Genomic DNA, 21,701 nt, shown 5'->3' with positions numbered 1-21,701 from the left:
GTGCATCTCAATGCATAGCACAAATGAAGTGAGAAAAATTTTATGACCCAAAGTAAAACGAAAATCAAGAATAACGAACTTGGATTGGAAGTTCCATTTTGGAGAAAATTGAAGTAAGTAAGAGCGGCAAATTGGAAAGAGATTATTCTACATGCAGAAATAAATTAAAAATGTAGAAAAAAAGTTTTGTCTTATTTTGAGTTATAGAATCCCTCCTGATTTGGCTTGTACTACGAATTTTGATCCTCGATGTATTTATTCTTTTTCATAACAGGCGTAATAAACCTACGACACTCCCAGGTAAACCGCGTGGTCCAACAGGACCTTGTTCTCCTTGTTGACCTCTGTCGCCTTTTTCTGCAGATCGTCCGTCGAGTCCTGGTAGTCCTGGTTTACCAATAGCACCTTCGATTCCTCGAGGACCTGGGACCCCTGGTTCTCCAGGTAAACCAGGTGAACCCTATAAAAATTAAATTAGTATCCTAATTCATTATTCAGATTGAAATTAAACTAAATTTCAAATTGTCTATTTACATAGTAAGAATCAAAAGAAATTCTAAATACGATAAGGAGCTCAATTTCTTCAACATCTTACATTCGAATGTTCGATTATCCTAACAGTTTTGCAGTTCTTAAAATCGATTTGTTCTATCGTTCGCGGAGAGACGCGATCGCGAGAAAGCGCGCCAACGGGAGTCATAAATTCCCGTTACGATTATATAATCGACACCACGAAGTGATCGATCCCCTATTTCGTTTAGGATAATGGAGTAACAGGTTACAATGCAACACTTTATTCCAACAACATAGACATAGACAGTTATGCTCGGTGCGTATAGATATAAGTTTGAGGTGCGATAGTAGTGCGTGATAGGTGGTGCTGCTGGTGTGCAAGTCGCTGTGAGGTACTGCTACTTTTTCTCCTCATTTAGATGTCATGGAAGAAAAATCGGACTACGGGTGCCGGGATTTGAACCTGGGTCCCGAACGTTCGTAACCAAAAGTGCTAACCACTGCGCTGCCGTCGTCGAGTCATAGTTTCTGTCGAGTGGCGCCACAAGTTAAATAGATGACTGATCTAAGGGTGGAAAACCAGTCAAGAGATGTTGACTGGTCTAAAGATAGAAAATCCGTCAGGAGATGTTGACTGATCTAAAGATGACAAACTAGTCCAGAGATGTTGACTGATCTAAGGATGACAAACCAGACAAGTTAGGTGACAATGCTGTCACAGAGGAAAACTATTGCTGGGTGTTGGTTGTGTAGCGGCACTCGACACCAACTAGTGTCGGACGACGGCAACGCAGTAGTTAGCGTCTTAGGTTAAGAACGTTCGGGACCCGGGTCCAAATCCCGGCGACCGGAGTCCGATTTTTCTTTCCACGACATCTAAATTAGAAGAAAAGCAGCTAGTACCCCGGTAGCGACATCTACACCAACAGAGTAGCACTATCACCATTAACGAACTACTAACTACTACACCTCAGTTGCCTCACCACTGGTCGCTTGCGGATGAAATGACCGTGACCATTGAACATGGGAAAAACCCGACCTTCCCATTTCTTACCTGATGGAGCATTAACCATAAAGAACGTCTCGACTTGAATATATTTTATAACAATTAACACGATGACTACAACGACACCCGTATTCGGATGTCAGCAATATTTCTGGTCGGGCCGCGTAACCCATATTCGGGTGTCGCTTATTTGACTACTTGCGAAGGATCGTCGTAGGTATTTGAAAAGATATTCCATAATAATAAAACTGTTGAATTGTTATAAAAGTAATACGAAAATGGTTTATTAAAACAATTATTTAGAATGTAAAACTTTAAAGCATTCTATACATAGCTGAGGTTGGTCGGGACAATTTGGACAATAAGTTGTTTTCTTCGAATTCTTTTGCCTTTGATCGGTCCATTCGACCTCTTTTATTTGCATAACATAGTTTGCATGCGCGTCTAATGCTTCTTCCGGAATCATTTTTCCGAACGGCGATATTATACTGACTCCGTCGAAGACAAGGATTTTTTATATTTTCAGACAACCCTAATAATTTTGCAACTAATAATTGTCTAAATATTCTAATATTTATATTCTTCCTTGTTGCAATTTTGTAAACTATCAAAGCGTTTACAATAGAAATTCCCAGAAGGAGTGGAATGCCAAACTTTCTGTACCATTTGATTCCTTTTTTAATTGTGGTGGCATAAGAAACCATTTGGTCGGAATAATCTATACCACACTTTCCTTCATTATATTCAACAACAGCTAGTGGTTTTAATGTTGCGAACAAACGAAACGAGAGATCATTCTTGAGACCACCGCTTGGGCGACTCGCATTACTAAGATATCGATGAGAGCACCTAGTAGAGAACGCTTGGTACTGCTGCACGCGTGGCCTGACGGAGATTTCTTTGAAAACACGCGTGGCAGTCAACGAGTAAAGGACCCTAACGATAAAATACAAATGCTTAGTTTTATGACAGTTCCTTAGGATTGTTGCGATCTGAATAATTATATTTGCACTGTTAGTGGCAGCCTCGACCGAGGGATGGATACTGGGTTAGGTAAAGAGTCACCGGACGTAATACGATTGTTGAAGAATTAAATTCGGCATTCAAATCTGAAGTTGAATATATAAATTTACCTGTAGTCCTGGAGGTCCTAGAGAACCAGGAGCGCCATCCTTTCCTTGCAAACCTGGGAGACCCGGTGGACCAACAGGACCAGGTTCTCCCTTCACTCCTGGCAAACCATCTTCTCCTGGTGAACCAGGAGGACCTTCAGGACCAGGTGGTCCTGGTAGAATGGAACCGACCATCGAACCTGGCAAACCTGAATAAATAAATTAAACGTATTAAAGACTTTGATAGCAAGATATGTGTAGCGGCACTCGACACTAACTAGTGTCGGATGACGGCAGCGCAGTGGTTAGCGCCTTAGGTTACAAACGTTCGGGACCCGGGTCCAAATCCCGGCGACCGGATCTGATTTTTCTTTCCACGACATCTAAATTAGAAGAAAAAGCAGCAGTACCCCATTAGCGACATCTATACCAGCAGCAGAACCTATTTCGGCCTCTACATCAGCAGTAGCACTATCACCACAACAACTACAATCATAACACCTCAAATTGGTGACCCCGACGTGGTCGACAGCGAAAAGAGGTGTGTGACCGTAATAGCGCTACCGAGACTTCCATCATCGCGAATCTAAGACTGTGACGATCTGGACCTACCGCTACGACGAACACGGACGGCCCTTCCGTCTTCAGCAAATCTCGACGCCTCACCGCCGACCCACGCAAGCAGGTGACAGGATACGAGACGATGGCCAAGCCAGGAGTGATGTGGCCAGTGCGAAGTCCATGGGCAATCATCATCAGCACGTCAAACTAAAAAGAGGAGGAACAGAGGCCTACGACCGTACGCGGAACGCCCCGCACCATACAGACAGGTATCCACCGCCACATCGAAGACTTCGCGCAACATCTGTATGAATTTGACAACAAACGGCTGACGCTTTGCCACACATAGAAGAAACGATATCACTGGTAAGAGGTACTATAGCGGCATTCGACACCAACTAATGTCGGACGACGGCAGGGCAGTGGTTAGCGCCCCCAAAAGATACTGTAGCCCCCATGGAAAAAGTAACAAACATTAAAAATTTCCACATCAAAAGGGTATACACAGGTAAACATGCGCTATATCTACGAAACATAGCCGACTTTCACAAAGCCAAAGAAACACTCAGAGCAGCAAACACAACATACTACACCTACACACCCAAAACAGAAAAACACCACACATACTTACTAAAAGGACTAGACAACAGCTACACCGAAACAGAAATACTCACAGACCTACAATCACTACAAATAAACGACGTACAATTTACGAAAGTCTCACGATTCACGACAAAAAGATCAAGGGAGAACAACATACTGCTCCCAATTTATATAATCCAACTATCCCCTCACAGCAATATAAGCAACTTATTAAAAATTAACCATTTTAACTATTTTAAGATAAAATGGGAAAAAATAATAAAAAGAAAGGATGACATAATCCAATGTCATAAATGCCAACGACTAGGGCACACTGCACAAAACTGCAACCTAAACTATCGCTGTGTAAAATGCACAGAGCCCCATGGCCCAGGCGACTGCAAAATAAAGAAAGAAGACGCAGTCACTAACGACAAAATATTCTGCGTAATCTGCAAAAATTACGGACACCCAGCGTCATACAAGGGGTGTCCCAAACTCGCAGAACTACGCAAAAACTTAGCAAAAAAAATAAAAAAAGACAAAGAAACAAAAGCAGAACGAATTGCCCTAATCAGCCGTAAATACGTCCCAGAACTAAAGTTCTCAGACATAGTGAAACGGCAAATAATAAAAAATAAAACAACCGAAGACACACCTCCAAAAACAAATTCAGATCATCCGCGCCCAGGCCTAAACCCACCTAAAACCGACAACACCCCCCAACTAAACATAATAAACATCATTGAAGACTTCAAAAAAAGCATACTCCAAGCGCTAAAAGAACAGCAAATGCAATTAAACGACATAAAAACAACACTATCAATACATGAAGAAAGGATCGACGCCATCTACAACTCTTTCAATAGCATGTATGACAAATACCCATAAACCTCAAAACCAACAAGTACAGCAAAAAACAAATAAATTAAACTTAAAAGATCTGAAAATAATTGCAATAAATGCCAACTCCCTAATTTCAAATAAAAAAAGATACAGTATGCTAACCCTAATAAATAAAGAAACCCCCGACATCGTACTCATCTTAGAAACAAAACTAAATAAAAGACACAAAGTACACTTCAAAAACTACTCCATGATAAGACAAGACAGACCGAACGCCAGCCAAGGAGGAGGAACAGCAATCCTCATAAAAAACCCTATAAAACACAAAACAATTCTAAATGACAAAATAACAAGTTTCAAAATCCTAGAAACAACGATCATAAAAATAAAATTAAGCGATAAGGAAAACCTATTTATCACTGCAGCCTACGCAACCTATGGAAACCGGAATGAATTTAGCGAAGAATTCAATAAACTTTTCGAACTCTTACAGCTCAACAAACCGGAAAACTACTATATAATAGCAGACGACCTTAACGCAAAACATACAAGCTGGAAAAACGAAATAAACAACACGAGAGGCAACTTCATTAGAAACTGGCTAGACAATAAAAGCATTCACTTCAAAACAATCTTATACAGCTCCGAACTACCCTCTTACCCAAAAGGAGCCTCATACCTGGACATATGCTTAGCAGATGCGCGACTAAAATTTCAAAACCTACGCCCAAACAACACCCTAAAAACCTTAGCCTATGACAGTGACCATAGCGCCCTAGTATTCCACATAAAAAAGAATACATCGGACCTCCTAACACTCGAAACACAGTCCGAGGCACCCAGGTACAATTACAAAAAGACCGATTGGAAAAAATTCCAAAACATACTCGAACAGAACTGCGACCTAAAGATCTACAACAACGCCAATCTAACTAACAGCCAAATCGACTCATTCCTAGACGAAATAGAAAAACATACACAAATCGCTCTCCAAAAATCCGTGCCAATCATAAAACAAGAAAATTCATGCGAGCCCTATATCAACAACAAAATAAAAGAACTACAACGAGACAAAAGCTACATACTCTCCAAAGTAAACAATATAAAATTCAACTATTCTTATGACAAAAGAGAAGAATTAGAATTTCTAAAGTACCTTCTATACGAAATAAAAACACAACTGAAACAAGAATTCGCAAGCTCCATAAACCATCACTGGACAAACAAAATAAAAAACATCTCCAAAAACGACACAGCCAACATGTTTCCACAAATAAATCAAATCTTCAGGCCAAAAGGACAAAACCCCATCCCACCTCTCAAATTGCCCCCAGAAAAAGCTTCCCTCATCCAAGAAGCAGGTTTAACGACACGCAACACCATCAGAGACACCGAGGGTAACTTCATAATAGCCAAATCAACAGAAAAACTAGACATTATCGGCACCCACTTTTCCAAGACACACACACAAAACGAACACATGGGCCGTGAACAACTAAACAGAATTATCACCGCCGAAACATACAAACTCAGAAATGAAATGGAACAAGACATAACGCTAAACAAAACAGTCAGCACATTCTCAAACGAAAACACCGCAGACAACCCCAAACAACCGGAACCAGAAATAAACTACTTCACAAACTACAATCAACTAAACAAAATATTCTCCAAACTAAACAACAAAAAATCCTCCGGCTTCGACGGCATCCCAAACATCCTACTCAAGCACCTACCGAACAAAATAAAATGGTACTACACAGTACTCTTCAACAATGCACTAAACAACACATATTTCCCCAAAAAATGGAAAAAAGCCAAACTGATAGCGATAACAAAAAAAGATAAAGACGGCTCATCACCCGCAAACCTACGACCCATAAGTCTCCTCCCCAACATAAGCAAGGTATTTGAAATAACCATAAACAACCCCCTCACCTCCTTCTGCTCAAAAAATGACATAATCCCAGAAAATCAATTTGGCTTCCGACACAAACACTCCACAATTCACGCAATAAACAAACTTACGTCGGACATCTGCTGGGCGCTAAACGCAAAACAACGAGTAGCCGCCTGCCTAATAGACCTCGAAAAAGCTTTCGACACAGTCTGGATCCCAGGTCTCATATACAAATTAATCAAGAAAGATTTTCCCAAATACCTAATTAAAATAGTTTGGGACATGATCACAAGCAGAACATTCGTAATGACTGAAGGATCACACACATCCAGCAAAGAATTCTCCATAAAAAACGGTCTGCAACAAGGCACAGTAAACTCCCCGCTACTTTTCAATATTTACAATAGTGATTTACTAAACCTCTTTAATCTCAATACATCCACCCATAAACGCTCCATAGCCTTCGCAGATGACCTAATCATCTGCGTAACAGGCCACAAAACCAAGACAATAAAAACAGAATTACAAGAACTCTTTGAAAAAATTAACGATTATTACAACACATGGAAGCTAAAAATAAACACAAACAAATGCGAAACCATACTGTTTAGACCCAAGTCAAGCAAAATCGGTCCAATAGAAAGGGAACACTGCAGAAAATTTCAGCTTAGGGAAAAAGCAAACGAAGGGGAGCTCATACCGCATAAAAACTGCGTTAAATACCTAGGTATAAACATAGACGATAAACATAGCAAGAACAAAATTACATAAAAGCTCCGCCCCCCAGCGGCTTAAATCCAAAGAATAGACCTAAAATCACAAAAAAATTGTAAAACACCGACACATAATATAGTATGGCTACGTCGTACCGTCGCGTATCGGTACTTCTGCCTAGCACACCATTACCAAAATTCACAGTTTATTATGAATACCAAAATGTAACGAAAATTGTATCCTTGGTTAAATAAACATCATTAAAAAAAAAAGCAGTGGTTAGCGCCTTAGGTTACGAACGTTTGGGACCCGGGTTCAAATCCCGGCGACCGTAGTCCAATTTTTCTCCCACGATTCTTAAATGAGAAGAAAAGCAGCAGTACCCCATCAGCGACATCTACACCCACAGCAGAACCTATCTCAGCCTCTACAGCCAGCAGCTACAACTATCACGATCTATACACCTCATATGTATTACACTCCTCGTCAAAAAGATAACCCAGGTGTGTTATCTTTAATTTCTCAATGACACGTGCAAAGTTTTTCGTCTGTCACGTATAATATCAAAACATTATGAGCTCAGGATATGAAGTTCGTTGAAAATAATTAAAAGTCTTATGAGGTTTAGGTGTGCAACAAAGAAAGATTGTTTTACTTTAAAAACGAAGTTATAACACATGTACGATAAGAAAATAATATACAACATAAATTGTAACTAACAATAATTATTTATCAAACATATATATACTTATTTAATAATGGGTACATCCCCCTTTATTGTCTATTACTTCTATTGTATGATTTGCTATCGACTTATATAGTTTCTGGATATAATTTTGACTTAACGTATGCCTTTCGCGTACAATTGCATTTTTTAATTCTTGTACGTGTTGATACTGCTTTCCATTCGCATATACGCAGTGAACAAGTTCCGCCCAGCAATTTTCAATAATATTAAGTTCCGGGGAGCGTGTATTTTTCCATTATTTGCTTCGTTGTTAACTGCGAATTGGAAGCTACACGCAAAATTGCTCGCTTATCACGATCGGATAACGATGGCGACCAGTACTTTTCTTTTTGCCATAATCCTCAACATATTTTAAGAAATTGTGTATTACTCTACGACTTCATCTTATTACTCTCGATATTTTTGCTACTGAGAACTGTTGCTGTTTTAGTTCAAGAACTTGCTTTTTTTCAGACTCGTTTAATTCTTTTCCGCATCCCACATACTTACAAATTTATATAATATTGTACTGTAATCTTTACTCGTTGATAGATCATGAACTATTGAGCAATTTCTAAACATACTAACAGAGTATGTTATTATTTCGACCTTAGTATGGAATAGTTTTTATTTGTTACACACTAAACTTCATAATATTTTTAATTATTTTCAACGAACCGCATATCCTGAGGTCATAACGATTTGATATTATACGTTACAGATGAAAGACTTTACATGCGTCATTGAGAAATTAAAGATAACACGATTGGATTATCTTTTTGACGAGGAGTGTATATTTCAATCTAACTTACCATCACGGCCTGGTTCTCCAGCTTCTCCTTTTTGACCCTGAATTCCAGGCGATCCTGGTGCACCAGCTTCACCACGAAGACCTCGCAATCCCTGAGGACCTGGTACTCCCGGAAATCCTATTTCTCCTTTAGGTCCAGGAAATCCAGGAAGTCCTGACCTTCCTTCTGAACCAGGAGACCCATCTTGCCCTGGGGAACCTCGTTCTCCTGGCTCACCTTAACATATTTTACATCGATTATGTAGAAGTATGTCTTTTCCATATCATCACCTGACCAACTCTTAATTTTATACATTACCTGCAATAATTTTGCTGTGCGTTTCAAGTCAAACCATTAAAGGAATTTATCTTGAGAGATAGAGACTTCGATGGTGAGGATTAAAAAGGGAAGTTCAAAAGATTGTCCAGACGTTTGTACTAATTGCTAGGATTTACTACTAACCATCAGTTATTAACTATTCATTTAACTTTAGGTTTAAAGTATAGAATCAAAATTTAGATTTAGAATTGGATTTAATAGTAGGCTTGGACTTAGTTCTATTTCTAAAACTTACAATTACTACAAATAAGTAGGATATTAACATTAATTGCTAATTTATCATCAAACGTTTAAACTAGATCATTTACTAACGAAGGATTAAAATGCTCACGATTAGATACACGTTAAGAGTTGTTACATAGACACTTCTATCACGAGAACGGCATACATTTAGCAATTAATAAAAGGAATGGTTTACGGGTATTACGGCAGATTGCAACAAATTGATTTACAATCGCTTCGAATAGCTGTATTTAGGTCGACGCGACGTCAATATGCATGTTAATATATTGTTTTCATTTCACTCATCAAAGAATACTAGGATTTTAACTTTTCATAATAATGATGCTTTGCGATATCAGTATTGAAATTACAAAGTCCAAAAAGAAGAATCGACAAGGACAAAATATTTACTATGTATTTTAACTTTCAACAATAATTTCTCCAGAAATTGCGTATTTTTATACATTTATGAAGAATTTTAAAAGCACAAGAGTGCATAGGATGCAAATAAGGTACAAAAATGTATAGAATTTCTAAAGTAGAATGATCGTTATAATAATTAGTAGATGTAGTAAGTCTTTTTTAGATTCGATTACTTCAGCTATGTTTATGATAATATACATTTACGTAAATTTCGTATATTTATAAGAGAAGAGGAAAAACGAAGAAAAATAGAATGAGTGGAAATATGTTAGTTGGATAGTTGAAACCATTACAACGATTGCTCTCGACCTTTAAATATGAGGCTGACATACTTTATTAGGAGGAATTATTCCTTCAAAAGTGTCAATAACCTTTGGTAACATTATGATTAACACATTAACAGATTCAAGGGGTTCGTTATTCATTTACAACGGGGAATCAGTGTACACTCCTCGTCAAAAAGATAACCCAGGTGTGTTATCTTTAATTTCTCAATGACGCGTGCAAAATTTTTCGTCTGTAACGTATAATATCAAAACATTATGAGCTCAGGATATGAAGTTCGTTGAAAATAATTACAAATCTTATGAGGTTTAGTGTGTAACAAAAAAAAAATTTTTATTTTAAGAACGAAATGATAACACATGTACAATAAGAAAATAATAATCAAAATAAATTGTAACTAACAATAATTACTTATCAAACATATATACTTATTTAATAATGGGTACATCCTCCTTTATTTTCTATTATTTCTATTATAAGATTTGGTATTGATTTATATAGTTTCTGGATATAATTTTGACTTAACGTATCCCATTCGCGTACAATTGCATTTTTTAATTCTTGTACGTGTTGATACTGCTTTCCATTCGCGTATACGCCGTAAACAAGTTCTGCCCAGCAATTTTCAATAATATTAAATTCTGGAGAGCGTACAGGCCACGGCAAAATAGATATACTATTTTCATTAAAATATGATTGGATCAATCTTGATGTGTGTACAGGTACATTGTCTTATTGAAAGACGTAATCAGGTCCAGAAATGCGTTCTGTATGATTATTTATTTGTTCTTTGATTAAATTTATGTATCAGACACTATTCATTCTCCCAACGATGAATTTCATACTTGTCTTGCCGAAATAACCGATACCGGCCCAAACCATCACGCTGCCTCCTCCCATTTGTCGTCGAATTGCTGACATTGTCTCTTTTCTTGTGTCATAAAAATAATATTGGAACCCATCAGAACCATCCAAGTTGAATCTTTTTCGTCTGAAAATAGTACCCTTCTTCATTTCTTTTTCCAATTCATTCTTTCTTTTGCAAGGCGTAAACGTTCTGCTTTGCGTTTCGTTGTTAACGAAAGTTTCTTTTTCAATTTTAGCCTCTTAATATCTTTGTAAAATAGTAAAACTCGACGAACACTTGAAACGCTGACACTAACACTACATTTTTCCATTATTTGCTTCGTTGTTAACTGCGAATTGGAAGCTACACGCAAAATTGCTCGCTTATCACGATCGGATAACGATGGCGACCAGTACTTTTCTTTTTGCCATAATCCTCAACATTTTTTAAGAAATTGTGTATTACTCTACGACTTCATCTTATTACTCTCGATATTTTTGCTACTGAGAACTGTTACTGTTTTAATTCAAGAACTTGCTTTTTTTCAGACTCGTTTAATTCTTTTCCGCGTCCCACATACTTACAAATTTATATAGTATTATACTGTAATCTTTTCTCGTTGATAGATCATGAACTATTGAGCAATTTCTAAACATATTAACAGAGTGTGTTATCATTTCGACGGGCGACACTCTACCTAGACCAGGCCACACACAGCGGGCAAGATGGTAACCAGATGTCCGCTCGTCCTCACTGCCTACCCTCAATAGTCTCAAGGACCCATCATAAATCTCAGTAATTTACTAGCTAAGGTCCTTCAGACTAAACAAATATCCCTTTTCTAAATCACCTTTTAAAGAGTATTGTCTACTACGGTTTGACACGGGAAAGTTAGTTTTCTCTCACGTATGATGCTACCCACCAGCAACTTTCTATCGAGGGCGGCTAAGGCCCTTCCTAATCCACCAACCTTCTTTTACCCAGTCAGAAGCAATGTCTACTGCCCTCACTTTCCTAACCCCAAAATTGTCATCAACAAATCCGATGATCCCTTGCGTTAGACACCCACGACTAGCTTTCCTCCGATACAGCATCGTCACTTTACCTCACTTCTCCTACGACATTAGGAGAGTTAAGTCAACGACTTTTCCTACGACATTAGGAGAGTCAAGTCAATGACTTCTCCTACGACATTAGGAGGGTCAAGTCAACTTATTTCGTCAACATCGCTAGGTCAAATCAACTTACTTCTTCTACATACTACAACGTCGAAGTCTAACATCAAAATCTCTCGTCTATTAAGTATCCTCGAGTGCTACGTCCACTAACATTCGAAATTCGAGGTGATGAGTAGGAAGCCTCCGACCAACGTGGTTCGTGAGTGACCTTGTGCATGGGAAAACCCAGCCTGTTCTATTAGACAAATGTTCGGTTTTTCCTAATGGGCGCGTACCCGCTTTTTCCGTGTTTTTAATTGCGCCTAATAAACCCAAGGACCTCTCTAAAATCCTAATGTGCGTCGTAAATATTTTTAGCCTTAAGAAATCTTTCAGGACAACGGATTGAATGAAGATACATGTGTACACAATGAAAGAGAAAGTTATGGTTGGTCCTCAGGTTTATTGAGGGTCGAAATGACGTTACGCAGGCCATCGGCTGCCCAGTCGCGAGAGCTGCAGCGCCGATGTTTTAGGCGACGTAACACACACTAAACCTCATAATATTTTTAATTATTTTCAACGAACCGCATATCCTGAGGTTATAATGATTCGATATTATACGTTACAGATGAAAGAATTTACATGTGTCATTGAGAAATTAAAGATAACACGCCTGGGTTATCTTTTTAACGAGGAGTGTAGAAGTTATAATCACCCATATCTATATCTCTCTAAGAAACAAAGTTTAATTCCTATAAAATGTTCATTTTTGTATCACAAATTATATTAAATCAAAATAATCATTACCAAATGTTTTTTATTAGTCAACATTATTTTACCTAACACTAGAAGAGAGTTTCAAAAAGCAAGTTATAATTATCTGTAATGTATATACAGGGTGGTTGGTAACTGGTGGTACAAGCGGAAAGGGGGTGATTCTACGCGAAAAAAGAAGTCGAAAATATAGAATACAAATTTTTCGTTTGAGGCTTTGTTTTCGAGAAAATCGACTTTGAATTTTCGCTCGGTACGCGTGCAGTACGTTATAACGGATCTCACTGTAGATCGTTGTCTTGATGGAAAAATTTAAAAAAAAAGAAAAAAAATTTTTTTTATTCTATATTTTCGACTTCTTTTTTCACGTAGAATCACCCACTTTCCGCTTGTACCACCAGTTACCCACCACCCTGTATATTGTATACGGAAGTTTTGAAAGGAGTGTGAAGAACTTCCAGGTAATTGTAAGAAAATGTCGAATGTCCTTCAAACGGAAGTATATTTAAATTAAATTTAAGTAAAGACTGTAAAGAATATACAAAGAGTACGCAGACAAGCACTCAAAAAATTCCTGCTCTTATATGTGGGAAAGTATGTTGACGTGACAAAGGTATGTGAACTCGCCAGTAAGTTTAACAAAGATAGAATGTTTCTGGGGCAGTGATCTTTGACAGTTAGAGAAATTTTGACGATCCACGAAAACAGAGTGATACCTGTGTGAATACGTCTATATGTTCGAGTCCAGTCCATACAATACTGCCAAAACTGTTCAGACTCAAGTTCGTCGACCGGCGTCAAGCGACAAAAACAATGTTAGCTAACCGAAAATAGAATATACTTTGTCTATTTATGAGGTACCGACTAAATAAATAAATTCAATGATGAAGAAGCGATAAAACAAATGAATTTAGATCTATTCCCCCATGCAAAAGCTAAATTTTTCAAACATAGTCTCATTAAGAATATATTTTTAATTCATTTTCATAAAACATTCATTTTCGTAATATAAATTATTTTAAGCAAAAATATTTGTCACCAAATATGCAGATGTTCTTTGTTGCAGAGAGTAGTAATTAACTATTTTACGCTCGCTATCAGAACAATAATGTGTTTAACGATGAATCAGCGCGTGCACGTAGATACACAACTCCACGCGATTTTCTAACAAGATTAAATTAGTTTACGCGGATGTTCAAGGATTACTTATCGGATAAATCTACGTAATGGTATTTAACGCTAACGTTTAACATTTGACACGACCACACTAATCCTTGAAAGAAAAAAAAAGGTTAAAAATAGATATCGAACCACTACCTTTTTGACCTTGTTTCCCTTCGTCGCCGCGTTCTCCTTGTTCACCCTTCGAACCTTTTTGACCTGGATATCCCGGAGACCCTGGTGGGCCTACAAATTTTGGTATAGCGTCACGGTTGTCACTGATTTTTCCTGGTGGACCTGGAGGACCTGGATAACCTTGTAGTCCCGGGAGGCCTTGATCTCCTTTCAACCCTGGAAATCCCATGTCCCCCTATAAAAAGCAAATTGAATGCAAATATCATAATACTCACACTCAGTGACTCAGGATCAAATGGCAGCCACTGTAAATGTATCCTAATTCCAGTGATCTCTCAAAATGTCTTGTAATAATGTTTGTCTTACATATATAAAAATAATAAACTCACTCTTTCACCATTTTCCCCTTTTGCTCCAGGTAGTCCAATTGGCCCGATAGATCCTTTAGGACCTGGATTTCCGGGAAATCCACGTGCACCAGTGAATCCTTGTGGTCCCTAGTAAGTACCGTAATGTCGTAAAGTAGGATAAATAACAAAACATGAATAAGGTTGTATTTATAGGAACGCACTACTTTGCCTTGCTCTCCAGGTGACCCTCGTAAACCCGGCTGTCCAGGTAAGCCGGATTCTCCGATAGGTCCAGGTGGTCCGGGTAATCCGGTCAAACCGGGTAAACCCTAAATAAATATTATATTAGATAGATTGATTGTATTGATATTAGATAATTTTCACTTTAGGAAGAAATAAGCATTTGGTAGGACTTTAAAGTTTCTCTCATATAAAAGACAGAAAATCTGACTTATCGTTTCTTCACTATAGTCTCATTTAGGACTATGTATACTTCAGTCTTTCGTTGCATTTACTTTCTTTGAAAAATATAACAAAGGATATCTCCATTTATCTAAAAATAGTTTTAATAGTATTATCTTATACCTAATCTTATGGAAGGTATTAAAGAAGATTTTTAAATCAAGTTAGCATTTAATATTAAAAGATCTGATTCATACGTGAACTTTATGTAAATGTATTACTTGGACAATATCAAGTGTCAAATCAGACTGAAATATTTATCACTAAAGAGAAGCCCTGACTCACATTAGTGCCATTAATTCCCGGTGGTCCCTGTGGACAGATAATTTCGCAGCCAGGTCTTCTCTGAGGTAATAAAGGGCTGCTAAGGCTCTTCTGCAATTACGTTAATTACAACCGTGGGATCTTAATGGATTGCGAAGTTGTGTAATATATATAGACATACCGGCAGTTCCTCACAGGCCTCTCTCTCTGGCCTCGTAGGATCGCAATTTAAAACCATCCACTGAATATCGATCTAGAGACATATTTTCAAGAAGAAGCAAATATTACGTTAAGAGCAAGAAGTAAAAGCGTGAATAGACGAACACTTGAAATGAGCTTTTTGCTCTACCCTTTAAAATGGCATCTTAAAAAAAAGCCCAAGAATCTTTTTTGTAAAAAGAAACTCTATCAGAGACAATACATTACTTATTAATTTTGATTTGTATTCATTCATGGAATTGAGGTGGTACTTGAAAAAACATCTTGCACTCTATACTTTAAGATGGCTCGTTAGAAAGCAGTTTGGAAATCTCCTCGCAAAAAGACGCTCTGTAGGAAATAATATATTATTCTTCTAGAACATTTTACTTGAAAATCAAATAAAAATTTCGCTATCGTACTAAATCATTTGTTACAGTATTTATTAATTCTGATTCATATTCATTCATGAAATTAGTACCGCTAACGATATTCGGAAAGCATTTTGCATTTTATATTTTACAATGGTCGTCTTAGAAAAGAAATACTTGATAAAACGAAATTTTATGTAATCTTTAAAACGTATTATTAAAAAATCGATTACTTTATTAACATGCTACGTTATTCACAGTTTATGGTTTATTTTTAGTTTTTAACGTTCCGACACGAAATTGGTCTAATAATGCGTTCATTATGTTTTGCCGTACGCGTTGCGTTTCTAAACTTTCTGCGTACTAAATCTAACTTGTCCCAGTTACGTCTTAGCCTCGTTCATTATATAGTGTTTATTAATTAAGTGTTTCTTAATTGTCTCATGCGACGGATACATTTCTCGCATGAACCAACGGGAGTTATCCCCCGCGAATGTGTCACGGCGCAGTGTTCTGTGAAATTCGCGTGTTTTACGTTACAATCATACGCCTTCTGATCCTCGCTCAGTTGATCGAAATTAGTCGAATAAAAGATCTAAAAGACTCTTCCGACGTTCCCGGAACATCCATTACAATGTTTAGTGAAATACGGTCATGTGGCTATATAAGAATACTACCATATATATGATACAATACAGCGTATCATAGAAATCAGTTATAGCTTTGTTGTTTACATCTTTTGTTCAAAAAATATTTCTTATTCGTTTTCCTAAATTTTCTGTTTGTCCAAAAAATTAAAGCTGAATTATCTCATATATTCATATTTGTCAAAATGTTCCTATTATAATTAATGGGCTGCACATTTTTATGCATTTATGGAAAATTAAAAAATGCATGAAGTATATACAATATGCAAAATTATGTAAAATATTTAAGGTAAGGTTATAGTATTTAACGAATGAAACAAATCTCTGACTAAGTTTTATTCCTTTACTTACTTTTACATAATATGAATTCACATCAATATTTGCAGTCTAATAATAAGACAATAACCATTAAGGTAGTATATTTTGTAAAAATTATCCCCCTATGTAAATCGTTCTGACTAATTTAAATATTTTAATCATTCAAGTCTAGATTTACATACACGATTTTTTATTATTTCATAAAAATTTCCGCAGTAGGTCAATGATAAAATAATGTTGACAAAATAGACGATAATTGCGTAGTGCATCAAAATTATCTAATGAACACCGAGTTTGCTGTTAGCGACACTGCTGATCTTATCTCTCCTATGTACAATGTACGCAATGTCAAAGGTGAACGATCGAACTTACCGGTACAGTAACATCTTTGCTGTGTGACATTTTCGATATCGATATCTCGCCATCCACTTTGATTGTTCCTCGTGGATCCAAGTCTTGTGTATCGATGTATTCGCAATCTATATACACCACCAGTCTATCCTTGAAGACTCCAACATTAATTTTGTGCCAATTTTTGTCGAAGATCTGTTTCAATCAAACGTCTTACCCAAATTGTTTGCTAGGTAAATATTAAACTTATAATAATAAGATTTATTCGCTAATTAAAAGACTCATAATAAAAATGACCCTTGTCCATTTCCGTCTTTTTTTTCAAGAAAACGAAAGGATACTTTAGTATTTGTAATTTGTGTTCGACGCATTCTAATCTTTTCCAAGTTACTCACTATATTACGAAATATAGTGAGCAAACTGTAAATGTATCTTTAATTATATCAATTAGACAGAAAGAACTATCTTTAATTATTTTAATTTTAAACGTTGTTTTCGTTGAACCGTTTAATTTTTATCAATTTATAATTTATCATCTATCAATGATAAGTCAATTTATCATAATATCGATTCCATTATGTTGTAAATTTCGCTTCTGACGAATAGGATACATTATTGTGTAAAAAGTCAAAAATTTGACAAGAATTATTTTTCTCATGAATCCCTCAATTCTTTTCTCCGCGGTAAAATTCTATTAATTTCCAAGATATTCAACGAGATGTTTTTGAACAGAATTCTTTTCTTATTAAATAGATAATCTTGAGCAATCAGGATGCAATTTTCTGCTGCTGCATTCAGAACATCTTCAGTTCATTAAGAACGCAACGCTTAACATTTCTTTCAAGCGTTATAAATGACACGACGAATGGTATTCTCATCAGTATTTTTAATACTATACGGATCCCGAACGCGTTCTTTTGCGTCAGGTCTCCCTGAAAAACCTCTAAACTATTTCGCACGAGGCTTATGCAATAGCCCGTGACACGATTTCCGACGTCAAGATCTGATTCATACGCCAACTCAGTTTCTCGATTGATATTTGACAGGAGGCTTGAGTTTTTACATGAGAATGCCGCGAGATCGTTGTTTGAAATATCCGCGGTCATGCTCGTCACTCGTGGCCCGTTTTAATCATCACGCGATCCACGATGACATTTTTAAGAGGCGACTGCATTAAACATGGCTTGATGTGACAGCCATCGAATTGATTACTGGAAATGCACTTGGCTTGCCGATATTTCGCTCTACTTTGAATACTAATCTAAGAAACTTTTCTACTTACACAAATGAACCTAATTAACACTAATTAATATCATTATTAAAATCTAATAGAATGTCATTATCAAAATCTAAAAGAATAAAGAAAATAGATAGGAAAATCTAAAAGGATAAATATAAATTAATCTAAGAAACGACGCTACTTCTGTACTTGTAAAAATCAACCTAATCGACACTAATTAATAACATTATCTCCAACAATGTTGTAAAAATTTTACTCACACGTTCGGCCGAAAACGACACCGTTTCCAGTTGCCCTGTCTGGTTCTTCACGGATAAATCTAAAGTCTGAATTTTTGGGTTCATTGCGATTAAAAACTGGGGCTCGTTTTCCATGTCGACGATTCTGATAATGTGCCAAGTATACTTTGGCAGTTTTCTGGCCCTAAATGTGCAAGCCGCGCTGAATTCCTCTGGCAATCCGTTTGGGAGTATAACTCTGACAAACAATATAAAAAAGGGCTTTGTATGTCAGTATACGTAACCATCGAATTGGTCAGTTTTGTAAATTTTAACACTAACCGTACTTCACATATATCTATTCTTATCGTAACCGGTCATTTAACGTTATCAATAAATAGACGTTTTTTTCGAAAAAAGCTGTGAATTTATTGTAGGAAATAATGCACAATGTAACTTTTAAATAATAATAAAATAATCAATCAAACAAATAATCGAACAAATCATCCTCACTTTGAAGTTGGTCATTTTCAGACTTAGAACTTCGTTCGTCTGAACACTCTTCACTTATATTTTGTATGTTTTTTAATAACTTCCTCACTGAACGTGTGGACATATTCAGGGATAAAACAAAATACAAAATGTATAAAATACCAATGTACTGAATATTACGAGATTTGTTCATTCCTTGACGTATTTGATTCCTCGTTGGCTTCGATCTGTACTTTGTGACTCTCAAATGATACTGCATTTAGATTTCGTTTAGCTATAGAGAACTTATCATGAAGGGAGTATATTCTTAAGAAGTATTTCTTGAGAGTCTTCGTTAAGACTCCGTTGTGTTTAGGCGTTACTACAGATGTACGCAACTGTAGTTGATTAGATCTTACTCGACTTAAGGTCTCACGTAGAGAACTTTAGAAAAAGATGTAAATTTGTCGACCGGTCAAGTGACCGGTCATAATAAACAGGTCAGGTGATAAATTTTTCTCAGTAAAAGAAAAAGCAAAAAAAATTGAGAAATTGATTAATCAGATAATATAAGAATTTAAATAAAATTAGATAAACAAAAAAAAAACAATGAATGTACAATTTTAAATTAAATTTTGAAACTGGTCATTTGACCGGGCTTCGTAAGGTTAGCGTTAAACGTCGTTGGCAAGTAGGTTGTAAAATTTACTTGGTTGGTTGAGTGATGTCTGTATCTTTTTCCAATCTGTAGGCGATTTGCATACGATTGCTACCTCTGACTCGCGTCACGCCAGTGTAATGTGCCTCCAAAAGATCTAGTTTCAACTTGCTGATGAAGTCGAATGTTTGAAGATCGTCTTCGCCCTGTTTGTATCCCTCGCATGGTCCACGAGGAGAATTTAAGATTGTTTCCTCGCCAGATGTATATTCTACGAATGTCCAAAATATTAGAACCTTGCAAAACATTTAATAATATTTTATTATTTGTATCTTCCTTTTAAAACCATAACTATTTTCTTTCCATAATACTTTTTTGTAATTTCCTATCGTTTCAGGTAAATATATTTTTAGATAAATAATATATGGAGATCACAAAGAAAAACATTATAATATTATCTTATGATAGAGCAATATAGGTTGTTAATGTCTTAACAAAAATTTTGGTATACCTAAAACGGAAAATCATGCATATTATAGACGATTCTTTTATATTTTCTCAAACATACGAAATTTATTAAGAATAGAAAAACACGATTGGATCTAAAAGTGATCTGATTCTGTAATTACATACATTATACGTGAGCAAGATTATTTTTATCGGACAAAGTTGATACCTATTATTACAATTACTTTAGAAACAGTTGATAAAGCGAAAGGCGATAGTTAAAACACACAGAAGCGCAATAAAGTGTGTGAGAGAAGTACACATATGTTCGCATATTAATAGTGTGAGGTGACATCGTTAGGAAGAAATGATGCCCTACTGTTACACAACGCAATAAGTTTCTACTTGAATTATTCTGATCAGACGTTTCTGATGGTATTATTCTCACGACAATATAAGCATTGTTAAAATACAATACAACAATTGCATACATACCTAAGTATGTATACAGGGTGTTTCAGAGCTCAACCGACAAACATTGCCAACATGTTGATGACAGGCACATTAGTATAGCACTTTTTGCTCAAAATGATCCAAACGTGTTGACAAAATTGAGATCTGAAACACACCTTGAGATGACCGGTAACGCTTATGCGATATAATAATAAGTTAAATATAAAGATAATAGGCGAGTAATAGATATTATCTTATGAAATAGAATTTTGTATGTGCTTCATTTTATGAACCTCTAACCAGAAGCAACTCATCGCTGTTTTGGACAAATAAAAGAAATGCTTTCAACGAGACATATAGTGTTTCTGAAGGCTATAGGGGAAAGACGTGACAAGTAACATTTCCTCTTTCTGTTTTTTATAGAACAGCAATTTTGTAATTCAGTGTATTGAAAACCAATCGAAGAAAACAAAATATGAATGTTGATGAAAAATATACATATCCATATACATATATATATATCATATATATAGTGTAAATGTTAGTCTCTTTTATGTAGTTAACATAACGAAAGGTTTACAACTATAAACTTTATTAGTGACATAAATTATATTTAAATATTAATTATATTTTCAAACTTACTCGTACGTGTGAATTGCACAAGCACGAATATCCATATTGAGAAGTACATCCGCAGATCCAAGTTGATCCTATAATAATAAGTAGTAAATATACATAGTTTATAAATAACAAATTCTATAACAACAATATAACACAAACAATAGATAGAGGTAGTATTTATCTGTGATTTATTTTTATACGGTCAAAACAAAAATAATAGCATAAATAAGTTGCACCTCTACATATTATTATAAAATATAAATGGATCAAACATAAAATGTTCTATAGATACACGTATATTATTATTAATAACACAATTTTATAGAAAAAAAAGTAGCTCGATCCTGCCAGGATTCGAACCTGGAATCTTCTGATCCGTAGTCAGACGCGTTATCCGTTGCGCCACAGGACCTTAGTAACTATAAACTTTATTCTTTATAATTTGCACATAATAATAAACTAAAATTTGTGAAAATACATTTATAAGAAATTCTCACGTAGAATCTAATCAAGGCATTCATCGAAGGAAGAATT

At 36.1% G+C, this 21,701-nt stretch overlaps 1 protein-coding gene and 1 non-coding gene across 7 annotated transcripts in view; both read right to left on the bottom strand.

The window, feature by feature from the left end:
- The window catches only part of LOC138190053 (collagen alpha-1(IX) chain), a 33,351-nt gene that overhangs the window by 3,629 nt on the left and 8,021 nt on the right, over nucleotides 1-21,701 (bottom strand). For all 6 annotated transcript variants that reach the window (XR_011176189.1, XM_069132525.1, XM_069132524.1 and 3 more), the window contains exons 2-13: nucleotides 21,189-21,256; nucleotides 19,698-19,917; nucleotides 18,560-18,776; nucleotides 17,081-17,254; nucleotides 15,356-15,427; nucleotides 15,196-15,285; nucleotides 14,670-14,777; nucleotides 14,488-14,595; nucleotides 14,120-14,333; nucleotides 8,774-8,989; nucleotides 2,653-2,840; nucleotides 290-460 (exon numbers count right to left, since the gene is read on the bottom strand). Coding sequence is in view for 5 of the 6 variants with exons in the window: in XM_069132525.1 (XP_068988626.1) it covers nucleotides 290-460; nucleotides 2,653-2,840; nucleotides 8,774-8,989; nucleotides 14,120-14,333; nucleotides 14,488-14,595; nucleotides 14,670-14,777; nucleotides 15,196-15,285; nucleotides 15,356-15,427; nucleotides 17,081-17,254; nucleotides 18,560-18,776; nucleotides 19,698-19,917; nucleotides 21,189-21,237 (1,827 nt within the window). In the remaining variant the exon portion in view is untranslated. The remainder of the gene's footprint in view (nucleotides 1-289; nucleotides 461-2,652; nucleotides 2,841-8,773; nucleotides 8,990-14,119; nucleotides 14,334-14,487; nucleotides 14,596-14,669; nucleotides 14,778-15,195; nucleotides 15,286-15,355; nucleotides 15,428-17,080; nucleotides 17,255-18,559; nucleotides 18,777-19,697; nucleotides 19,918-21,188; nucleotides 21,257-21,701) is intronic.
- Nucleotides 21,507-21,579, bottom strand: TRNAR-ACG (transfer RNA arginine (anticodon ACG)). The gene has a single exon. It is a non-coding gene; the product is annotated as a tRNA-Arg (tRNA).

Source organism: Bombus flavifrons, chromosome 2 (assembly GCF_040668555.2).
Source record: "Bombus flavifrons isolate JBK064 chromosome 2, iyBomFlav1_principal, whole genome shotgun sequence".
NCBI classification, from domain to species: domain Eukaryota; kingdom Metazoa; phylum Arthropoda; class Insecta; order Hymenoptera; family Apidae; genus Bombus; species Bombus flavifrons.
This window is presented reverse-complemented; position numbering and strand designations above follow the sequence as displayed.